The sequence below is a fragment of the Piliocolobus tephrosceles genome, chromosome 5, assembly GCF_002776525.5.
Source record: "Piliocolobus tephrosceles isolate RC106 chromosome 5, ASM277652v3, whole genome shotgun sequence".
Classification (NCBI taxonomy): Eukaryota; Metazoa; Chordata; class Mammalia; order Primates; family Cercopithecidae; genus Piliocolobus; species Piliocolobus tephrosceles.
In genome coordinates, this window is record NC_045438.1 from 18,039,289 (window position 1) to 18,059,937 (window position 20,649).

General features: G+C 46.8%; 1 protein-coding gene across 2 annotated transcripts in view; it reads right to left on the reverse strand.

Moving 5' to 3' along the window:
• The window catches only part of RPS6KA2 (ribosomal protein S6 kinase A2), a 440,283-nt gene that overhangs the window by 329,290 nt on the left and 90,344 nt on the right, over nucleotides 1-20,649 (reverse strand). Inside the window, exons 1-2 of one of the 2 annotated variants that reach the window (XM_023223589.2) lie at nucleotides 19,445-19,566; nucleotides 19,299-19,349 (exon numbers count right to left, since the gene is read on the reverse strand). In XM_023223589.2, coding sequence (XP_023079357.1) covers nucleotides 19,299-19,349; nucleotides 19,445-19,489 — 96 coding nt within the window. In that variant the 5' untranslated portion in view covers nucleotides 19,490-19,566. Of the gene's footprint in view, nucleotides 1-19,298; nucleotides 19,350-19,444; nucleotides 19,567-20,649 lie in introns of those variants that run through there. The other variant, XM_023223586.2, reaches the window with a different exon arrangement.

Here is a 20,649-nt window from a genome sequence, read left to right on the forward strand (position 1 = left end):
GATCTTACAGCATTACTTCCACAAGTCAGCAGGAAGTTTTGTCAGCCCCGTGCTCCTCCCTGACACCTCAAAAAGCCTGCTTCCAAGCCGCCTGCTTGTTCTTCCCAAGGTGGAGGCAAGACCAGTGCACTCTGGCCAGGTGTGTTCAGGAAGGGGTGGAGATTATACAGGAATTCAGATGAGTTCCAGGGAAGGCAGCTGCCAGGGTCCCGTCAAATGCACAGTCACAGGAGGGCTTCCCCTGGGTCAGCCAGCTGGGCTCTGGTCTGCTCTGCAGCAGGAGGCAGCTGAGCAGAGCCTGTAACCCCTCAGAGCAGGCAAAGCTGCACCGCAGGGCGTGGAGGAGGTGCAGGCCAGCCAGCCCAAGACAGATAACAGATGGCAACAGGGCCTTGGGGCTTGGCTTGTCTGCTGGCCTGGGTGTCTGGGTGCTGGCCTGGGTGTCCAATGTTTTCCATTGGAGCCATGGAAAGAGGGGTCCAAGTGTCTGAGCTTGGAATCAAGGTATTCCCAAATTTTCTGCTCGAAGCCCCACAAGTTTCCATTTTCCACCATAGCCAGTTGGATTAGACTTGGCACCATTCGCACCCTAGTGAAGTCCAGCGCTTAGCCGATTTGGGGATTCTATGCAAAGCCAAACAGTGGCACAGACTCCAGGAAATCTACAGAACGAACAGAACATGTCTTCATGACGATTCAAGGTCAGGCCCTGTGGAGCAAGGACAGCATGGAGCACAGAAGCCAGACTTCTTGGAGAAAGGGGCCCCAGAAGACAAAGGGGCCAGCACAGGTCAGCCAAAGAGTACCTGAGACCTCAAAGGTGACACCAGGTCCGTTTGTACCTGGATATTTTCTATCTTGCTCTGTAGGCTCTATCCATGCCTCACATGCATTTGTTAGAAGTTAGATAAAACAATGCTTATTATTTTAAATAAAGACATTGTTTCTAACGATTTTAATCATTAATAACCTGTGATCTTCCAGATGGGCCAGCCTAGCAACTTGGGCGGTATAGCCACAACCTGGGTCCTCTGTGAGTATGATGAAGACATCACACAGAGTAAACAGCCTCTGAAACACAGGTCTGTGAAGTGTATCCACAGTCACTGAAGAGCAAGACCAGAGCACACATCCTTTACCAACTGAAGAGCAAGACCAGAGTACACATCCTTTACCAACTTCAGCTTCACATTCAGGAGTGAGGGGACATACTGAAGTCTAGAGAGGCCATTTAGAATAAATGGAAAGAGAAACTTAAGAGACAGAAAGGCAGAGAGAGATTTTTTTAAATCTTATTTTATAATTAGTAAAAATGTAGGAATATAGTCACTTCAAAAGGTGACATTAGCTAAGAACATTAATGGGTTATTCAACATTTAAATTAATTCAAAGATGATAGACCCATAATGATGATTAAGGTTATTATAGAAGAGGATGATTTGTGGTGTTAGAGATCATTTACTCAAACCCTTGTATTTTAAAAGAAAGAAAGACTGAGGCTAACAGAGTTCATTCATTTCTCTCAAAGGTAAAGCAGGGATCAGGACCTGGTTCTCCCACCTGCTGTCCCCACACCATTTTGCGTGGTTATTAGCCTCTCCCCCTGACTCTCCCCATAGTTTTGTGCTTGTCATTGCTGATTTCTTGGTGAAATATGGGTCAAGCAGATGGATACTCTTGGGGTAATGGTGGCCCACTCCCTCACCACTGTGTTAAGCCTTGTATACTCTGCTGAGAAGGTAGATATTTTTGTCCCCTAACTCAGCACCTGGATTTATTTGCTGTGAAATGCAGGGCCCATTCCTACCAACTGTAAGCAATTTATTCTGTGGGTTTAGTCACTGCAGAGGGCAGAACAAGATACCACTGCCTTTATGTGGCATTAAAAACAAACTCCTCTTTGCTGGTGATCCTGTTTCTGTAGGAAGTGTGTGGTTTACCTAGAGCAAAGGGGCTGGCTGTCCTGCCGGACTTAAGCCAGATGTAGGGCTCCATCTGTCTTGTTCACGGTTTTACCCCAGTCCCCAGCTGGTACAACCTGAGCACCCAATAAAGAAGAATCTATGCAAGGGAAGAACACTCCTCCTCAGGCTGAACACAGAGACGCCGTCTCTGGTTACACAGCAGCACTCAACTGACTTTCTCGTCCATTCTTCACTGAACTCCTTAAAAATTAAATTTTAGTTAAAACTTCCAAAAATTAACCTCTGTAAAGAATCAATAATATACTTTAAAACATGTGTAATGCTGTTGGAATTTTTTCTTGTCTTATATTGAACACAAAATGTCCTATATTTATATAAAAATCACTGTGTTGACCTTTTTACATGTTCTTCCACAGCTACCGATTAATACTATGATGTCATATTGTAAAAACACACAACTCAGATGAGTTTGATAATAAAATCACACAGCAGTTTAAAAATTTCTCCACAGGGACATAGAGTTAACTGTTATTATGAAAGTTTGTCACCTCCCTACAAACACATCTTGACTGTTATTTAGATTGTGTTAATGTGTTATTATAATAAAGCCCTTATTACTACACTTGTTGTGGTTGTTAAACAGCCGTTAGCAACTATGAAACGGGAAAACACACTAAGCTGCCTTGCCCATGAGCTATCACGGTTAATAATAACAGATCAAGAGTTCTGGGATCCTCTAAAAGAAGATGCCCACTTCCCTGAAATTTCAAGAGAGACGACTGTCAGAAACGTACTAACCCAACACAAGCATGATGAGGAACGCAAATTCTGGAAAATGCCCTTGGTCATGCTTGAACTTGATCTGTAATGCACTCCTGTGCCGTCCCTCTTCCCGTGGGAACCTAGCCCCGAGCCCCAGCCAAACAAGACCTCAGTCTCCCTGAGGCCCGAGGTACATGCAGCGATGACTATGCCTGGGACCGCCTTAGTGCCTGGAATGGTTTCTCAGACACAATTCTCACCTATTTTTGCATTTCCCACAATATGTATGTTGGAAGAATCTTGAATAAACAAAAGGTACCAGTTTTAAAAACAAGTGACAGTATTTTAAAACTTAAGCTTTATTATTATTCAGGTGTGGCAGGGCAACAGGTCAGGAGACAACTGTCATCAAAAAGAGAGTTTGTTACTCACAGGCCCCAAGGGAGGCGGCCAAGCCCTGGGGACCACTCAGTGATGCACTGAGCCTGTCTGGAGGCAGAGGGGGTGCAGGGATGCATGGACAGGGGCCTTTCACGTGACTTCTGGGAAAGAAACAGGTGAACCAGGCTGAGCCTGCATGGGACTGACTGGTATGGGCACTTCCCGTGGGCCCTGCTGGACAAAGGGTTGCCCTGGCTGGCTGGTACTGGGTGCTAGGAGAATTAGGGCAGGGGGATGTGGGCCAGAGTGTGAGAGTCCATAAAGGAGGTGGTGGGGGTGGGCTCTGGATTGGCCAATTTGCATTTGAAAAGTGTGCTCCTGGGTGAGTTCCCATGAACTTGGGTCATGAATCTCAACTGTCAGGGCCTCAGCCTCCTCATGTGTGAAATGAAGGGGATGGGCTATGTGATTTCAATGACCCCTTCCAGCTTCCAGATTGCATGGGCCCCTCCTCGTAACCTGGAGCACAGAAAATCTATAATCCTGTGCTTGTCAAGGAGCCCAGACCCGGGACCACTGAATTCCAACAAATGTATAATTCTCTCAGCCAAAGCCGTGGAGGGCCGCCCGGAGGTTTGCTTCCACGCATATTTCTAGGTGGCCTCCGATGGCCCCTGGGGTGAAGGCAGATCTTCCAAGGGCAGCTTGCTGGCCTCTGCAGTGTGGATTCTCGGTAGGAGTGCTTTCTCTGCTTTCTGTTTTAGCCTTACTGCATAGCACCTCCTAGATGGATACTGTTCAGGGTGCTCACTCCTTTATCCGGTGACCTCTCTAGGAGGACCAGCGGGAGATGTTTCTCGCAGGGCTCAGAACAGAAATAGATGTGTTTACCTACACAACTGGGGTTTATTTATTTTGCTTGTTTTGTTTTTGTGTTTCCAGCCTGCCCTGCTGTGCTCCAGTCCTTGAGAATCCAGCAATCTCAGAGTCAGACCCAGGCCCACCTTCCGCAGGGCTGGGGATCCTTTCGACATGCACCGTGGCGACTCCGCTCCGGCCCAGCTTCCTACCACTCCTCCTCCTCCTCTCCTTCACCCGAACAGACACACTCACTGATCGGCTTAGCCTTGTATGAAATACAGGTAAGTTTACTGACATCTTTTGGACATAAGATGGGATGTCAATAAGGAAATACCCGCACTGATGTGACTTTATTTAAATCAAAGCAAACAACTGCATGAGAAGCTGGTGACAAGATGTAAGAGACTCAGGGCTGAGCTGGGTAAGGAGCTGGAACTCACACTTAGAGACCTGTCTGTGCTTGTCACGTGTGGATGAGCCAGTTGTTTTCTTTACACTCAGTTTTCTTAATCCCAAAAGTTAAAGTAAACAACTTTCATTCACCTTATATAATTATTTAAAATAACATTATTTTAGGAGTAATTTCAAAATAAAATGTAAATATTCCTTAAAATTATATTTTGTGGCCGAGGCGGGTGGATCACGAGGTCAGGACATCGAGACCGTCCTGGCTAACACCGTGAAACCCCGTCTCTACTAAAAATACAAAAAATTAGCTGGGTGTGGTGGCGGCGCCTGTCGTCCCAGCTACTCAGGAGGCTGAGGCAGAATGGCATGAACCCGGGAGGCGGAGCTTGCAGTCAGCCAAGATTGAGACACTGCACTCCAGAGCCTGGGTGACAGAGTGAGACTCCATCTCAAAAAGAAAAAAAAAAAAAAAATGTGCACACAGTTGGAAAGTCATAGATTTTTCTTTCAAAATAATGTTATACCCATGGGTCTGTCAGTGATTTCTAGAACACTGTATTTCATATTTTTTCTTTTTAAAAAGAATTACGTGAGATCCACTTAACGGCAGTTTCTCAACAGATTGTAGGAGCAATTAGCACGACCTGGTTTGGATTCTAATCTGACGCACTCTGACTACATGTGATTATAAACGTGTTTGGGTTAACTCACTTAAAAATGGGCAACCTCGGCCGGGTGCAGTGGCTCACACCTGTAATCCCACTTCTTTGGGAGGCCAAGGTGGATGGATCACCTGAGGTCAGGAGTTTGAGACCAGCCTGACCAACATGGAGAAACCCCGTCTCCAATAAAAATACAAAATTAGCCAGGCGTGGTGGTGCATGCCTGTAATCCCAGCTACTTAGGAGGCTGAAGCAGGAGAATCGCTTGAACCCAGGAGGTGGAGGTTGCGGTGAGCCGAGATCGCGCCATTGCACTCCAGCCTGGGCAACAAGAGCGAAACTCCGTCTCAAAAAATAAAATAAAATAAAAATAAATACTAAAATAAAATGGGCAACCTCAAGGGTGGGAGGAACGAGGAGTGTTTAATGGGAACAGAGCTTCAGTTTGGGATGATGAAAACGTCCTGGAGATGGCGGTGCTGGTGGCTGCCCGGTGTGAATGTACTTAATGCCACTGAACTATGCACTTAAAAATGGTTAAAACTGAAAAATCTTACACACATTTCACCATTAAAAAAAAAAAAGTAGAAACAATTTTTTAAAGGGCAAACTGCTAGCTCTTGATGAGTTGGTTCTCTTCACTCAAAACTTTACCTTTTAGTAACAGTAAAAATAAACATCAGCTTTGTCATATTTTCTCCCCTTTGCTTCTGCACTCGCAGAAAAATTCCGGACACCCTTCCCCTCAGTTGTGAAAATACACTTGGGAACAGAAATATTAAGTTTTCTTGGGCTCAAATACAAGATAAATTAAAAACAAGGCAAACTTCGGCCAGCCAGACACGCGGACCTGCTCTTGGCACCGCTCCAAGACCTGTGTTCATGATCTGTGAGATTCCACTCTGCCCAGAAAACAGCCTGCCCCTGGCCCCGCAAGCTCTGTCACACCTGTGATTTCCCGGCAGTAAATAAAAACTGCCAAGCTCCCTGGGACCTCCATTTCCCCCGCGCCCTCCCTTACCTTTCTGAGGAACAGTCTCTGCAGCTTCTTGTGCGGTAGCCTGATCATCATGATGCACTCCCCAGGGCCCTGGGGCCGGGCTCGCCTCGCCGTCCAGCCATTCTGCCAGGGCAGCCGCCACTCCTTTTATCACCTCTTGGGCTGCTGCGCCCGCCCTCACCAGGCAGCTGCACCGCACAGCCCCTCTTCCCTCCCCTCACCCCTCTCCGGGCAGCCACAGATTCCCAAGCCAGGAGCCCTGCCCCTCATAGGCACCAGCTGTGAGGTGAAAATGCTCTGGCTGCAGACAAAACGCCCCTTTTGCAAACTCAGAACCAAAGGAGAGAAGCTGAGAAAACCTCAGCCCCGAGGCTGGCCATCTCCTCTGATGCAAACGCGAAGTTACTCATGCTGCTCCGAATCCCAGCAGGCTGGAACACAACATCTGGCAGAAGACGGCAAAGCAGAAGCGTCACTTGGAGTCAATCAAATGTCAGAAACCGTCAAAGACACTCTGAGGGGCAGGCCTGAGGTCCTCGCCAATGCACACCTGCCCACCTGCCCACAGCCAGGCTGGCAACGTGCCTTAGCAGCACATGAAAAGACACCTCGGTCCTTCTCTGTGTCATTTAAACAGAAAGGAGGAGCCAGTGGTAGGAGGAAGGTGAATGAAAATGGTTGCTTATTTATTTAGGCGGCGCTGGGTCAATGAATGCACACCAAGGGTGCAAGGATGGCATCACCCTGTATTACCCCTTCAGATGATGCCTCTGCCCCAGAGACAGGCACGTGCACAGGCACGCACGCTCTCTCTCCAACCTCCTCCTGGGCTAACTCGGATATATCCTCTCTGGCTAACATAAACATTTGCTTTGTTTTCCTGATCAAAACTGAGTTCCCACGTTTCCAGAACATCGGCCCCTTTCTTGCTTTCACTTGCCATGGAGCCCTGCCTTGGTGCCGTCAGAAGTGTCCAGGGCTCCACGTGATTGGCAGCTGCTGAGTGCAGGCGGCAGGTTCAGAGTCAGACCCAGGACACTGGCAGAGTTTCCTTTGCTTACTGGTATAGCTTCTTGTTAATACATAAACAGCCTTCTCTGAAAACCTACAGATGCAACAGAAGAGACCTACCAACTGACAATCGCCTTTGAGATGACAGACAGTAGAGGTCATGGCTAAGGATGCAGGTATGGAAATAAACAGATATAAAAACACAGGACGTGAAAAGAAGGAATCAAGGGCAAAGAGGAAATTTAAGACTGAAATGGATAGAAATGGCCTTGATTTAGGGCAGTGCGGTGCTGAAAGACGGGGTCCTGTCCACACCTTCCTATTCCAAGACATTGAGATAAAGAATATTTCCTTCCCAATCAGACAGAAATAGTTGAAGTGCAATTGTCCTTTCTCCAGTGGTTGCTATTTCAGGAAACGGGTCTACCAAAACAACTTTTCACCCATTTTGTGGCTTCCAGAGCACACATGGCGTATGTTCTTTCCTTTGAATGCAGAGCTGATTAAAACTCATTTATCCAGGTCAATGTTGCATTCGTGTGTGTGTGTGTGCGTCCCTGTGTGTGTGCAGGTGTGTGTGGTCTATACAGATACATACATACTTGAGGTAAATAACAACTGAAAGGAGCTTTGGTCAGTCCTTCAGAGGGACTTTGTAAGGTATCATTTTCATTAACCCTGCTTTCCACTATAGGAACTTTATTAAGAATCTATAATATAACGTTTTTAGAAACATATGCCATACATCTGCCATGATATACACTTTTTTTTCTATTCTGGAGTCGTTGGCAAATATTACGTTCTAAGCAGAACGGTCACACTTCTGAGCTGTTACTTTGAGAAGAGAGCACGGTTTGTTCACAGGCCAAGTTATGGCAACAGAAGAAAATGCCTCTGTCTTCCAAAATTTCTCAATTACCTTTTGCTACTTTTGCTGGCACAAAATAACAACACCAGGAGATTAATAGAAACTAAGGCTCTTTCCAGTCTCACCAAATTTCGCATGCGTGATTTTATTTGGGTCTCAGCACTGCGGGAGTGTTTCAGCCTTGACTTCTCTCTGTCAAATCATCAGGAGCTTTAAAACAATCCCAGTTCTGTTCCTTTTCCCTGAAATGAATGCACATCCACATTTCACCTCTTTGAAAATGCTGGATCTTAAAATACATGTGCAGCCTTTCACAGAAATAGGCACTCCTGCTTCCTGGAAACACACTGGTGGTGTCTTCTCACACCGTCTACCACTAGCTGCAGCCTCAGCTCCTGTGGAAGATGCAGCTGCAACCCAGTCCGTATCCTCGCCTAGTGGTCAATACAGTGCCATTCCCATCGTATAGAGAGGTTTGTGTTTTGTGAAGCCCTACTGCACGGGATTTCTAAGTGTCGAAGGAGGACAATATATTTTCCTAAAAACTTAACTCTGTGGTCCTTCATAAATACTTTAATTTTAAAATATATAGTATTCAGGTTTGATGGAGATTTAGAAATTTTTACTAAATTTTTGTTTGAGGGTGTGGTGTTGGGGCCCCGGTATTGTTTCAAATACACAGGAATGAAAATGGAAGGTTTCTTTTCGCTGTCTGGAACCTACTCGATTGGTTGGCAAAGATGCATAGCTCATGTAGGGAAATGTTCCCAGGTTAGGTAAATCAGTGGCCCCTGGGGAATGGCGATTTGGAGAGACAAAGGTGGGCTCACTTTGGTGAACAAATATTTCCTTAGGATATTTTGCACACAGAGTAAAATTAAAAGGCTTCTTAAGAAATTGTAAACATTGTGTTTACAATTGTGTAAACATCTTCTTTTAAGGATATACTGAGCTGGTCTAATCCCCAAAGAAAAAATACCCAAGAGTCAAGCAAAGCAATTGAACTACATCAAAGATGAACTCACCAAAGCTATCTACTGAATGTCAGGGTGATGAGATCATCGCACAGAGTATGTGAGCACCACCCCCGCCCCCATCGCGTTCTGGTTTGAGACTGTGAGGACTCCAGGTCAATTCTATCGTTCCTGGCAACAGGAAACCAGCATAGGTTAGATTACTGCAAGCCACAGGAAAGCTTGAAAATGACTCGGCCAAAAATGCTCATCTTTCCTGCACCACATATTTTGCTGGAATTGCTTAAAATAGCCTGGTCACTGGCAATCCCTCTTCCCATTTCCAACCTGATGGCAACGTGCATGGATACTGAGTTGGGGAAAGGAGAATCGGATGGGGGAAATGGAGACGCAAAGGGTCTGAATAATCCTCAACTACAGTGATTTGGTTTTTGGTACCTGTATTTACAGTTATCCTAAATGCAATTCAATCCAAACTTCCATAAGAATTAAAAGGAAATTTTCCAGGACTTGGTACTTTTGAAAGTGCATTAGCAAAATCAATCAGGCCTTTGGTCTCTGGCTAAATGGTGGTCGTGTGAGAGCTAGAGGGTTTGCAATGGAAACCTTTCATTTTTAATGGCATTTAATCACAGGTGGATGTGAGTTTGTAAACTGAATGTTGTCATGGTGATGATGGCAAGAAATTGCCTTTTATTTATTTTTGAGACCGAGTCTCGCTTTGTCGCCCAGGCTGGAGTACAGTGGTGTGATCTTGGCTCACTACAACCTCCGCCTCCTGGGTTTAAGCAATTCTTGTATTTTAGCCTCTCAAGTAGCTGGGATGATAGGCACGTGCCACCACATCCGGCTAAATTTTTTATTTTTAGTAGAGACAGGATTTCACCATGTTGCTCAGGCTGGTCTCGAACTCCCGATCTCAAGTGATCCACTCGCCTCAGCCTCCTAAAGTGCTGGGATTACAGGCAGGGGCCACCCCACCTGGCCACCTTTTATTTTATGCCATGGGAAATCTTTATAACAATCTTGGCTTACTCATTTACCAAATACATTTTTAAAGACATTATTTTGAAAACATCTCTGGCTAATTGGTGAAAAGCAGCTACCACTGTATTGGCTATGGCTTTAAAAGCATTGCTATTGTTGTCATGTAAGCATCCATCTTCCAGCAGCAGAACCAAAATGCTCACACAATTCAGCCCAAAGAATAAACGACCACCATGCAGCAGAAAGCACCTGTTTCGTGTTTCCATTAGCCCATCAGCAGCTCAGCCTGGAAGCAATATTTTGTGTCTTCCTCTGGAAAACCTAGTAGTTCACTTCCATATCTTTGGACCCATAGAGAATCAGACGGATGACTTTAGCCTTTGTTGAAGACACCGCTGGGAGTGAGCTGTGCCTTTCCCCTTCCTAGGCCCCGGGGAGACAGGAAGGTGGGACCGTATGGCTGTGTCCTATCCATTGGGAATGGAGTGGAAGGGAAGTGTCTCCTGGCATTTGAGGCAGTGTGGAGGGTGCAAGTTATCCCCTGCACCCCAGTCTCATGGCGAGAACAAAGAGCCCAGGGAGGGTAGAGCTCCAGATGGGGTAACCTTGTCTCCCAGCCCCCTGGATCTCTGAGAAAGTGGCTCAGGATAGCCCTGCTGGTGACCTCATGGGAAAGAAGCCTTGCAGACAGGAGTGAGAAGTAGGTCCTGACACAGGGAGGCCCTGGTGTCACCACAGAGGTACACAGTCTGTCCCATCTGGACCAAGACAAGTGACAGAAACCTTAGGTACTGGTTTTGCCAAAAGGAAACTGAGGCCCAAAAAGGCCACACAGCCCAGGCACTAGGACAGTGGTGTCCCTGTGTCCACCCCTCCCTCAGTCTCCTCACATTTTACCACATTCTCCCTCAGACGCAAAACCAAATCGTGGCCGCTCTTTACCACTTAGCCATGTTGGCTCAACCTTAGCACTGTTCAAGGCAATCAGTATGCATGTTTGTGTGCATGCAGTGTGCGTGTGTGTTTGTATGTCTATGCGCATGTGTATGTGTGTGCATGTTAAAGGGAGGAGAGAACATGAAGTTCAAATTCCCCCACAGCACCTGGCATGGTCCCTAGCACATGGAGTGTGTAAAGTCACGTTCTTAAGTGAAAGTATCTTGGGAAACTGGCCTCATTTTCCCTTATGGAGCTGATCTTGAATCACTCAGGATCTTGCACCGAGCTGTAAGCCAGCACCAGGGTTACACCCTGCTGTGCACCGCGGTCCCTGAGAGACTCACTCAGCCTCACGTGAAAGTCCTGTTTGCTCCCAGTTCACAGGTAAATAAATCAACAGCTCCACAGAGAAGAAATAGCACCTTCCCATCCGGTCCACTCCCTGGAAACGACCTTCACTCCTGCCCTGACTTTCAGGAGTCAACATGGAAAGGGGAGCAAGCCATGACCCTGAGCCTTGCACCACGAGATCTGAGGCCTGTGGGCACCAAGGCTACCGCAGAGCGCAGGTGGAAACACAGGTACACAGGTGACTTTCCATAGGTCAAAGAAACGGTTTCACAGGCTTCTGTGATAATAGCTGCAAGCATGAATAAAGTCCAGTTTTCTTTGGAAGTCATTGATGGGTTCAGCAGCTCTCCTCAATGCATGGATAGCAAAAATATAGCTACTATAAGGTGGGGTCTGTGATTTATTGTCATTAAATTTCAAACAGACAGTCTTAAACTAAAAATATTTGGGACCAGTAACGGAGAAGTCCCAGCAGCAGTATCAGCATCATCGAAGGAAACATTTCCTGTCTTACAGGTTCTGGTTTCCAGGTTTAGCTGAAGCCTGTTAGGGGGCATTCACTTAGCACGGAAAAAGCAAGGTTAAGAATAATTTTAAAATCTTTTGGAGTCATTAAAGGGTTACATTAAGAAAATGGAAAAATGTGATTTCCACAAAATAAATTGCAAGAATAAATTATCTTTGATTTCAGTAAATGTCTACATCATAGAATCACAGTTAAGACCCTAAAGCCACATGGCTCGGTTCAAATCCACAACTCCACCACGTCGCTGTGTCACCTGGTACAACTTAATTGCCTCCATGCTCTCATCTGTAGAATGGGAGAAAGCAGTAATGAGAGTGACTACTTCCTCTGGTTGTGAGGGTCACACGAGTTCGCACTGTAAGGTGCTGAGAACATAGTCAGTATTCTATAAGGATTTACCAAAGAAAAGCAAAGGAAAAACAGGAGCAAAGAAGGGAAACCTGGATTTCCTTGGGGGAACAACCTTGGACACCGAAAGTTAGTAAGAAAGAGCTGTCAATTTCTTTACCTCCTCCCTGTACAGATAAGAGCATTGAGAAAAGGCATTTTGTAAGCAGCGAGGCACCACACAGATGAACGGCGATGACCTTGTTAGTTCGCTGTTACAAATCAAGTCCCAAGGGTCCCATGATAATAACCAAGTGCAAACAATCCCAGCAAATCCAGAACTGTGCCTGTCCATGTACCTCAAGAAAGAGGCGCACCCAGCAGTCCTTTAAAGATTGTTTTCAGATCCATGATGGCACAACCGGCCTTGTCCATGTCCACCACCAAATGCTGAATTGTGTGGCCGACACAACACTGTCCATGACCTGCTATAAAGCAACTTCTGTTAGGGTTCTTGTTGTTCAGCTGGAAAGAATGTGAAGTGTTTGGGGAGTTGTGAGCATGAGGAATTGCCATGTGCGGGGCTTCGCAGTACCCCGTGCCTTGCGTCGCTCCCCGCTCTGAGGACCATGTGGTGCTGGGACTCCACTCCCGCTGGGGAGGGCATGAGTCAGAGGGTGAGAGAAATGAGGCTGAGCCCCAGCTCAGAGCTGGGAAGAGCCGTGGCACTGCACGCCACAGTGTGGTCAGGGTCATTGAAGGCCAGGGACATTTTAGTGATGGGCAGAGGGAAGAACACCAGGAGGTGCGTGAAGAGGAAGACTGTGAGGTTCTGCCCCAGGGTGGCCAAGGAGCAGGGTGCTCCCTAAAGGAAGGTGTCAAGAACGGCAAGCCCTGAGGAGGTGCTGGACTGCGGAGATCAGGTCTAACAGCATGGGACCCGCGCTTCTCTCCTCACAAGGCAGCTCAGTGAAGCTGAAGGAGTGAAATCTGGCCACAGTGAGAAGGCAGGCGAGGGTGGTTGCAGGAAGGCTGGAGGCCATGCCCCAGGCCTAGGTGGGGAAGCAGAGTGGGGCAGGGAGCAGGGGGTTGGGGAGGAGTCAGGGTCCCTGTCACTGACCACACCGAGTGTGGCTGCACTTCCCCAGGCACAGCCGGGTGCTCTCACGCTGTGAAAAACAAACCAGAAGGAGCCTGCAGCCATGAGCCCACAACCCCTGACAATGCGAGGAAGATGTGGCACAGGGACTCGTACAGCGGCCACCACAGTGACACCTACATCCATGCAAGCACCTGTGTAAACACAGGCTACAGTCACATGCTACGTATTTCACACATTTACACACTACACGTGTGTGTGTTCATATACATGTGAATCAACACACATATGCAGGAACAACAAAGCACTTCTGCAGCCTTGATGTTTTCTCTACCGAGTTCTGTCCTCTCAACATACACCCACGGAGGTGGCATGACTTTCCCAAGACCAAACGGCCAATGGGGCGACCCCGCCTGGGTCTCTCAGCTGCAGCCTGGGGCTTTCTCCTCCCTGCCAGCTCCAGGGCAGGTGGCAGGAGGAACAGCCACTGTGCTGAACAAGGAAAGGACCCAGAAGTTAGGCCACGTGAAGAGAACCACAGCCCTGGAGTGAGCCTCCACCTGACCGGCCAGCATGGGTAGTGTGTGCGGCATCTCTGGACACATAAACAGTGCTCCTGACACTGGACTCCACAAAGCCGAGTGCCAAGGGAAGCTCCCAGATGTTGCCAGGGCTGCAGGTCAGCAGGCGCACCCAGCACACCAGCCCTCAAGTAGAGGACGCTCCAGGACGCGTGGTGACAACCCACGGCCACGAGCACAGTCAGCCCTCCTTAGCTGTGGCCCCTGCACCTGCTCCCACCTCCAAGATCCCTGCTGCCCACTTAGTGTGGGAAGAAATAGGTTCCTTATTACATCCGCAGCCCAGGGACAGGCTCAGTGTGCACGAACACATAGAGGCTCAATAAATCCTGCAGTAATAACAAGATAATGACTTTGTTTAACTTTTAGTAGATTATAAAGGATAACCATCATTCCCGATAGCTCTTATTTTCTGAGACCTTGATTTAGAAAGTGCTGGCCTAAAGTGGTGTAGAAGGTGTAAGATGTGGAACTGCATTTAACTAAGAAAATTCAAAGAGCATCTTACTTTTTTGAAAGACATGGAGCTAAGCGTCACATTTGAGATGCATGACTGAGCGATTTACTTAATTTGTTTTGAGCTTCATCTCCTCATCTGTAAAATGGCAATACTAAAATTAATATAAAGAAACAGTGATTATGAAAAAATTGGCTGGGGCAAAGGCAGGCACTCAGTGACCACCAGGTCTTCTGAATAGGGTAAGGGAGGTTGAGTGTACGCTCCCTTCACGGTGACACAGTCCTCCAGCCTGTTACAAACAAAACACTTCCCACTTTCTAGTTTACTGAAGGTCAATGTCATAATGGCTGTGATTATGATGTAAGAAATTCTCAGGGTGAATTACAAATTCCAAACAAAACATTCCCTTTGGGTAGCCTGAGGTGTATAATTACCATGACAACGTCTTTTGGGTTGCACTGGTAAGTGGCAGTGACTTGTTTGATTAATGGATTCAATACTTCTTTTCATGTCAGTGAATAGAGGATACCTTCAGTTGGCGAAATTGCCTGAGATACAAGTCCTATCCACGTCACTAAACCCAAGATATATTGAATAACTTCAATCTGTACCATATTATCACCCAATGATAATAGTGCTATTTAAAAATTTTTAGAATAAGTTGAGCCTTAACTTTAAGCCTATAACTTAAATTATATTTAACTTTCAAATATAATTATTGTACTAGCAATATAGATTTATTTGGAAATTATAAAAATATGGAGAAAATAAAAATTACATATAATCCTACAACTGAATGAAAAGCCTTGGTAATTTCTGGATTTGTGTGCATGTGTGTTTTCCTTTCAAACTTTTTCTAAAAATCCTACCTGTTTCTATAAGGAGTGAGGAGGTGGGCTATAGCTGAATATGATAAAACATTGGATCTACTTTTTTTTCCTAAATTTAATTTTTGATTTTTCTCCAGCTATCCCAAAAAGACATTTATAAGTATGACCTCAATCGAAGGATTTTTCTAGCTCACATTCTAACCCTGATCACACCACTATTTTCTGCTGAAGTGCAATGCACAGATTTTGAAAGCCCACCCAGTGACTCAAGTAACTACAGGAAGGAAAAGGAATTTGTCTCATCAGTGGTTGCTCGGGGATGGAATGCACAACAGCACAGAGGTTGCAAGGTGCTCCTTTTTAGCTGCAAGTATCTCCTTTTGCTACCACCCCTGTTCCAGAAGCTTCCCTCAGCACCCCACTCACCCCACAGTGTCTGCACCCAGCTGCATGGCCCTGCGGGCTTAATGTGCCTCTCCTCCCTTGGCTTTGTTTACAAGTCCAAGGAACACGCCTCCCAACTCTCGAGCCCTGCTGCACCCAGATGTCTGCACCAACTCACCGCCACAAGAGTGAATGAAGGTCCCTTCCTTACCTGGGAGCTGGCCTGGCAAAGAGGAAAGGCTCAGCTATCTGCGGGAAGAGACGGCTCCACACTGGAATTTTTGTCTCTGGAAACAGACTGAAGAACCAGACTTTTACATTTTGTTACCGAGATTCTGCCCAGTTTTTAGTGTAGCCTATCACCTCCCCATGAACAATGCCATCAAAAAGCCAAATACACCTGCGACTACCGTCTCACACACTTCAGCTTGCAAGGCAGAGGCACGGAACGATTTGATGAAAAAGACAGAGGAAAACAGAAAAATCACCCCTCTAGCCAAGACCACAAAGGCTGCGCAGATCAGTGTGGACCGGATCAATGTGGTCCAGAGGTGAAAGCATGGTTAGAGGAAGACAAAACGGAAGGAGAAGCCAGCTTGTGTTCCCTTCAGGATCCTAGTCGGAAAATTAATTTTGTGACTCAGCTAAGGGATGCTGCTGTCACCCAGGAACCCTTCAGACTGGGCTCCACTTGCCAGCAAGCCTCAAAGGGACCCAGGAAGGGTGAACATTCAGCCAGAATGTGTTGAGTGTCCACAATGTTCCAGGCTTTGCCCCTGCACTGCAGCTCCCTAAGGACTGAGTTTGAGTCACCTCATTATTCTATTTGCATACCAAGTTACCTGACAAAAGAACCATTGTTTCCCAAATTATTAAGAACTAAAGACAATACCTCCGCAAACACACACACACACCCTGGTGTCAGGCAGCCGGCCGACACAGAGTGTGTGCATGGATTGCTAACCACGGCAGAGCCTGCTCTCACTGTTTGGGTGCAAAGCTTGGGGGTTTTATTGTTCCACGACTGAAGTCTGCCTCTGTGTCCCCACGTGTAAAATCGCTACCTTGGCCACCGCTGCACCGTAATAAGGGTGCTCACATTTCTGTCCTTCCAATAGCTGGAAATCTGAGGAACAATTACTTTTTCTTTATTCAAGTCCTACACAATTGATAGGTGGTGGATCAATGCAGCTCTATAACACAGGGCATGTGTGTTCCCTTCGAAGCCATAAGAAAAGGGAAGAAAGAGGAGGAGACCCGGAGAGGGCCTCAGCGGGCAGCAGTGGCCCGGGACGAACTCCTCCTGTTCTGGTTGAGGTTGGGTGTGGACAAAAGAAAACATCCTCCCTTTGGAACTGGAACCTCCTTTGTGTCTCTTCTAAAATTTCATTTTTTTATAAAGGCAAATACATAAAGAGTGAAATCATGATGGAGAAAGAGGACATACAATTAGCTGTGGAACTAGAGGCACCTTGCAGGACTTATTAGGCAAAATCCATGAAGGACGCTGACTGTTGTGTTAGTGCCATCCACGCTTCTGGGACCGTCCTGGTGAGCAGCCGAATGTTGCTTAGCGAAGCAGCAGGGGCACCTGCCTCTGCCTCAGAGGCTCAGGCTGTGTTAGGAGTTTCAGCAGAAGACTCTGGAATCCTCTAACCTGGTATAACAATCTGTTGAACATCAACTTTCGAGGAGTCTTTTTAAAAATATGTACAGAGAGGAGTGGGTAGGGAGGGAGAGAGAGAGGGAAAAAAAAAAAACAAACCAGAATGATCAGCAGAGGGAGAGTTAAAGCCTTCATTTGGCATTCACTGCTACCTTTCTACCTTGTCAGACTTCTGGACTGCTCCTGGGTGATCCTGTGTGAGATCTGATTTGCGTTTTTTATCCTAAACCGACGGGGTTCCTGCCTATCAAATTCAAAGCGAATTTGGGAACATTGCCAGGATTTTAACCTGCTCCAAGGCTAAAGGCAGTGGAGGGGATTTTGCTGGCCCTCAGCCCACAGAGACCCTGTGGCCACATGGTTCCTGGGGTTCTCCCATGCTTTGACCCTAGGATGTGACCAGACGCAGTGTCCTGGCAGAAACAGCCGCTCTCCTGGGAACACTTTCCAATTCCAACTATGGCACTTATGGTTAACACCTGGCCGGCCTGGCTGTTGATTTAGGAAGGAACGGCTCTCCAAGGGCACCCACACCCTACCCCGGCCCTGAACTCAGTGTGCAGCACCCACCAGACCCATGCTTGTGCCATTGGCCCAACGCTCACTGCTATGACCAAGAGAGGAGAAACACCCAGTATTGGAACGTGTCATCTTTCTGTAGAGTGCTCAGGCTAGGTGTGGATTGGGATGATATAGATAATAATAAAACTTTTTCATTTGCCAAGAAACATAGTTCGTCACACATTTGGATAAAGCCACATCAAGTTTTGCTAAGAATCACCAATTACAGCCTGACTCTTTTTTTCTTGAATAGATTATGGACCAGACTGACAAGAGATTATGAGAAAGGAGACTGTGTTCCTCCCACGCCAGCAGGCCTTGTTTGCTGAGTTGATATAAGTTAGGACATAATCCAAACTGGGGAGTCAGCCATTTGCCTAACCCCTTAGCTGAAATAGTCAGAACCAGCTTGAGATTCTGTGTGCCCACTCATCACCTTTGCACAGTCACCATCAACCATACAAAACACAAGTTCCACGTCCAACAAGGAAACTCAACTTATGCAAAATGCATTCACACCCAGATAGTAGTACCACAAGTATGGAAAAAGCAAAACAGTGGAATTCAAGTGTCAAGCACTGTTGGTGATGGAATGCAGCAGGGACCTCTCCTCCAGGATTTGGGACCACCTAAAACCAGGCGGGACTCGGCCTCTCCCGTCAGGGACTTGCAGGCCCCGGCGACAGTGCTGAGAAAAGGCAGACACACCCTTGTGCAGTGCCCTCCCTGGGCAGCTCCGAGGGCCACCCGCTGCCCAGCAAGATCCCTGTGGCAGAGCTCATGCTGTCCTCAGAAGACCTTTTTAACCTTATTATTATTATTATTATATTTTTGCTTTTTAGCTTCAGGAAAGCTGCCAGAAAATCAGGAGTATTTTTGTTTCACATGAACTACAGCACAGTTTAAGGCATCAACATAGATGAGAATAAGCCCAACCAGAAACCAACTTCCAATGACCCGTTTGGCACCTACAGGGAGCAGACCCATTTAGCCTGCGGCGACCACTGCAGAGGCGCGGCCCCAAGGATGACCAATCCCATGGCATCACAACCGCACGTGGCATGATTACTGACTTATTACATTTCACCTGCGTGATGCAGTCCAAAGGGATTGAAAACAGCCATTAAACTATCTTCAAAAAAGTTTTGTTAATAACGGTATTAAAACCAGATAGATGCTTGAAATAGGAGAAATCTACCTCCATCTAAAATTATCTATTTTAGTCCTAATTCCTAGAAAAACTGTTGCTGAGCCACACACACGAGTCGGCAACCAACCTGCAAACCCAGAGGGCAGACACAGCCCCGGGCAGCTTCAGCACCCACCTCTGCCTCACTGTCATGGCTCGCTTCTGCCTCTGGTAATTCCAGCTTATTTTGAAGGCACATCATAGTTTTAAAAGGAATATTGGACATAAAGTGATGCACAGATTCAGAATCAAACTCAAATCATAATGCATCGCACGATGACATCCCCAGTTTAGCACGCTAGGCAGCCGCTGCTGTACAAGGACATTACTGCACAAAGCACTCGGATTCCCCACAGGATACCAAAAAATTCACATTTTCCTGTGGAGTGGGCCAGCCTTCTAAAAGCTCTTCATGGCTTGCTTTGCTGGACTCTGGGCACCATGAAACAACTCAATAAACTGAACAAGACTTCATGTTTAACTTTAAAAAAAAAATGTAACTCACGTGAACGTGGAAAAAAACGAACCCACAGGAATGCTTCTTACCTCTGCGGATCCAGCTACCTTTGTCTTGGAGGCAGCTGAGTCACTTTTGCCCTGTGAAAATGGAAACGAAGAAAGAATTCCTTTAAGTCACAGGACATATTTACAGTCAGCAACTTCATTAGCAAGGGCATTACTACCGTACTCACCAGGCCTGTGAGCTTTTTGTTTCTAAACATTAATCTCCACATCATTTTAAATAATTGGAGGAGTTTCTTTCGCGTTCAGGAAGCTCTTTAGTGAAAGCTTATGGAAGACAGGAACTTGCGACTTTTGCAAAACTTTTAAAATTTAGCCAAAGGAAGTGATGGTGTTCCCATCACCAACCTCAAACCTCAACGGAAAGAAAGTCACTCTTTCAAGCTCCAAATGTACAGCATTTATCTTCCGAGCTGCACATCAGTGATGAGCAGGCAAATGCTTTCAGGTGACTCTAACTCTACTCTACGGAAGAGGCTCATTCCAGCTATTTTAATCTGTAGATTTCATCTTCATCCGTAATACGCTCGCATACAAGTAGTTAAAATTCCAATCATGCTTGGTCCCAGGGCTTAAACCCGGAAGCGCATGTGTCTAGGGGGCCTTTCTTCTTCCCAAGGCTCTTTTTGGCCAGCATGGTTTGGAGGTGACCTGAAGATTTTACTCAGCAACGTGGTTTTAGGACCGTTGAGAGCAGAGACAACGGCTACCCTTACTGCTGCACGTTCCATACTGTAGGGGCCACATTGCCATTTTCTACTTTCTCCTTTAGCCTTTTCCTGCCACATTTCTATTCTGTTCTCTGTTCCTTGGCTGATACCCACTGAAATATAAGAGATGAAGGAAGAAGCCAGAATTCAAATGAAATCTCCTTTACCCCTACTGATGACTGCCGTTCAAGTGTCAGAAGACAGAGGGTGGGAATCACCACCTAAATGAAATGAGAAGGCTAACAGGAGATGCCAGCGGCCTCTGCTGCCTCACATGGCCCTCGGTTGTCATGAGTCAGCACAGCTTTGGGGCTGGCTCCTCCCGAGTGTGCCATGAGGAAAGGGGTCCAGCGAGATCGCTGTGAGAGAAACCCCTGCACTGCGGATGCCCATTCTCACCTCAGCCTACACCGCGTCTGTCCTCCAACATAGCTGATGCGTGGCCGGTTTACTGAGCTGAGCCTACATCGCGTCTGTCCTCCAACACAGCTGATGAGCGGCAGGTTTATTGAGCTGAGCCTATACCGCCTCTGTCCTCCAAAACAGCTGATGAGCGGCAGGTTTATTGAGTTGAGCCTATACTGCCTCTGTCCTCCAAAACAGCTGATAAGCGGCAGGTTTATTGAGCTGAGCCTACACTGGGTCTGTCCTCCAACACAGCTGAT